Source organism: Lathyrus oleraceus, chromosome 6, assembly GCF_024323335.1.
Source record: "Lathyrus oleraceus cultivar Zhongwan6 chromosome 6, CAAS_Psat_ZW6_1.0, whole genome shotgun sequence".
Taxonomy (NCBI): Eukaryota; Viridiplantae; Streptophyta; class Magnoliopsida; order Fabales; family Fabaceae; genus Lathyrus; species Lathyrus oleraceus.
In genome coordinates, this window is record NC_066584.1 from 113,418,815 (window position 1) to 113,420,879 (window position 2,065).

Genomic DNA, 2,065 nt, shown 5'->3' on the forward strand with positions numbered 1-2,065 from the left:
TCAAAACCATAATATGTTTTTTCTTTTTGATGCAACTTTCTTGATGGCTTTACCATTTAGATTAAATCTTTGATGATTTTCTTATAGAATTTAGCCTACCTCCAAAATCTTCTGATTCCTTTGACTTTCTTTAGTGGTAGAAGTTTCTCACTCACTTCAACTGTTGTTTCCTCTAGGTTCCAACGCGAAAATTTCATGTGACATGTCAAGTCCTTTTATACATTCCCCAATCTCTTTTTATTGGTCTACATTGAGTTTACTGAGGTTATTTCTTAGGAATCCTTTGATCTTTTCTAATTCATCATTAGCATCGATGTTGCAACATACTATTTTATCGTTTGGATGCTTTATTGCTTCAAACAAACTAAATATGGCATCTTAATTCTGCACTTTGACTTTCATTAATACATCATCCACATTTATCATCATTCGTGCCGTCTTCATGAAGGGTCAGCCTAAAATTAGAGGGACTTCATCATCTTCTTCAATACCCATCACCATAAAATCTATAGGGAACACAAATTCGTCAACTTTAACCAAAATGTATTCTATTATCCCTGGCGGACGTGTGATGGATTTGTCATATAGTTGTAATGTCATATTTGTTTGTTTCATGTCAAGATTGCTTATCCGCTTAACCACTGGTAATGGTATCAGATTTATGCTGGAATCAAGATCAACCAATGATTTATTAACATTTACGTTTCCTATGGCAATAGGTAGCATAACTCTTCCAGGATCTTTTTCTTTCCGCTGAAGGGTTTTCTGAATCTTAGTAGTGTAGCTAAGGTCTAAATGAATTGTTTCGTCGTCTGTGTGCCTCCTTTTCTTTGTAAGAATTTCGTTCATGAATTTAGCATATGTCGACATTTGTTCCAAGGCTTCATAAAATGGAATATTAATCTATAATCTTTTGAAAACATTCAGAAACCTTACATATTTCCTCTCTTTGTATTTCTTTTATAGGAGCATGCAAATATAGAAATTGATGCACCAGAGGGTTTAACATTTTTCCTTTCATTTAGCTCATTTTCTGATTTTTCGTCTTCTGTCCCTCATTCACTTTTTCTCCACTCTCTTCTTTTTTGTTTTTCTTATTTTCAACTAATTCTTCCTATTTATTTTCTTCTTATACTCCCTTCTCACTCTCTTCTTTTTCCTCCTCTTATTTTTTTCTTGTATCAACAACCACTCGCTCCTTTTCATAATTGTCATTAACTCCCTTGTTAAACACTTTCCCACTCCTGGTAGTAATTGTGTCGCAGTGCTCCCTTGGATTGGTTTATGTGTTGGCAGTAAATGTCCCTTGTTGCTGATATGCTAATTGCTTTGCTATCTGGCCGACTTGCATTTCCATATTTTTTATTGCTGCATTAGTATTCTTATGGTTAGTAATAGACAGTTGTATGAATTGTGCCAAAGTATCCTCCAATTTTGAAATTTTATCTAGTTGGGTTGAACTTTGGTTGGCATTCTATTATGGGTTATGTCTATTAAACGGTCTTGCATCTTGCCTTCAACCCTAGTCATAATTTGCATTATTTACTCGCTGATGACTTTGAATACCTTGATATGTTCCTTGCCTCTGCTAATTGTCCATGTATTTTACTTCCTCATGGGATGGAGGACAAAAACCAGTTTGGTGGTCACTAGTGCAAAGTTCACAAAAAGATACTTGTAAGGGTTTACTGGCTCCTTCTTGAATTTTCTTGATCTGTTGGGAACTATTTGATAGTTGTTTGGTCAATTCTTGCACGATTTTAGTGAGTAATTTGTTCTAAGCCATGATTGTATCGTTTGTTCCCAATTCAATTATGCCAGCTTTCCTTTATGAATAAATTTTGTTATATTGGACCAGGTGATCACTAAGTGTCGTTTAATCAATAACAGCTATTGCATCCTCTGCACTCTTGGCCATTAAAGAACCACCTACAATTGCATCTAATAGAATATTTGGTTGCGGTTGAAGTCCATTACATAAAATATGAATCTGTGTGAGATCATTGAAACCATGATTTGGACATTTACGTAACATGGACTTATAACGCTCGTATGCTTCACAAAG

The 2,065-nt window shown here is 34.8% G+C and overlaps 1 protein-coding gene across 1 annotated transcript; it reads right to left on the reverse strand.

Annotated features, from left to right (window-relative positions):
- Positions 1 to 450: 450 nt before the first annotated feature.
- On the reverse strand, positions 451 to 870 carry LOC127094299 (uncharacterized). The gene has a single exon (XM_051033152.1). It carries the CDS (start codon positions 868 to 870, stop codon positions 451 to 453), a length of 420 nt encoding a protein of 139 aa, XP_050889109.1.
- Positions 871 to 2,065: the final 1,195 nt, after the last annotated feature.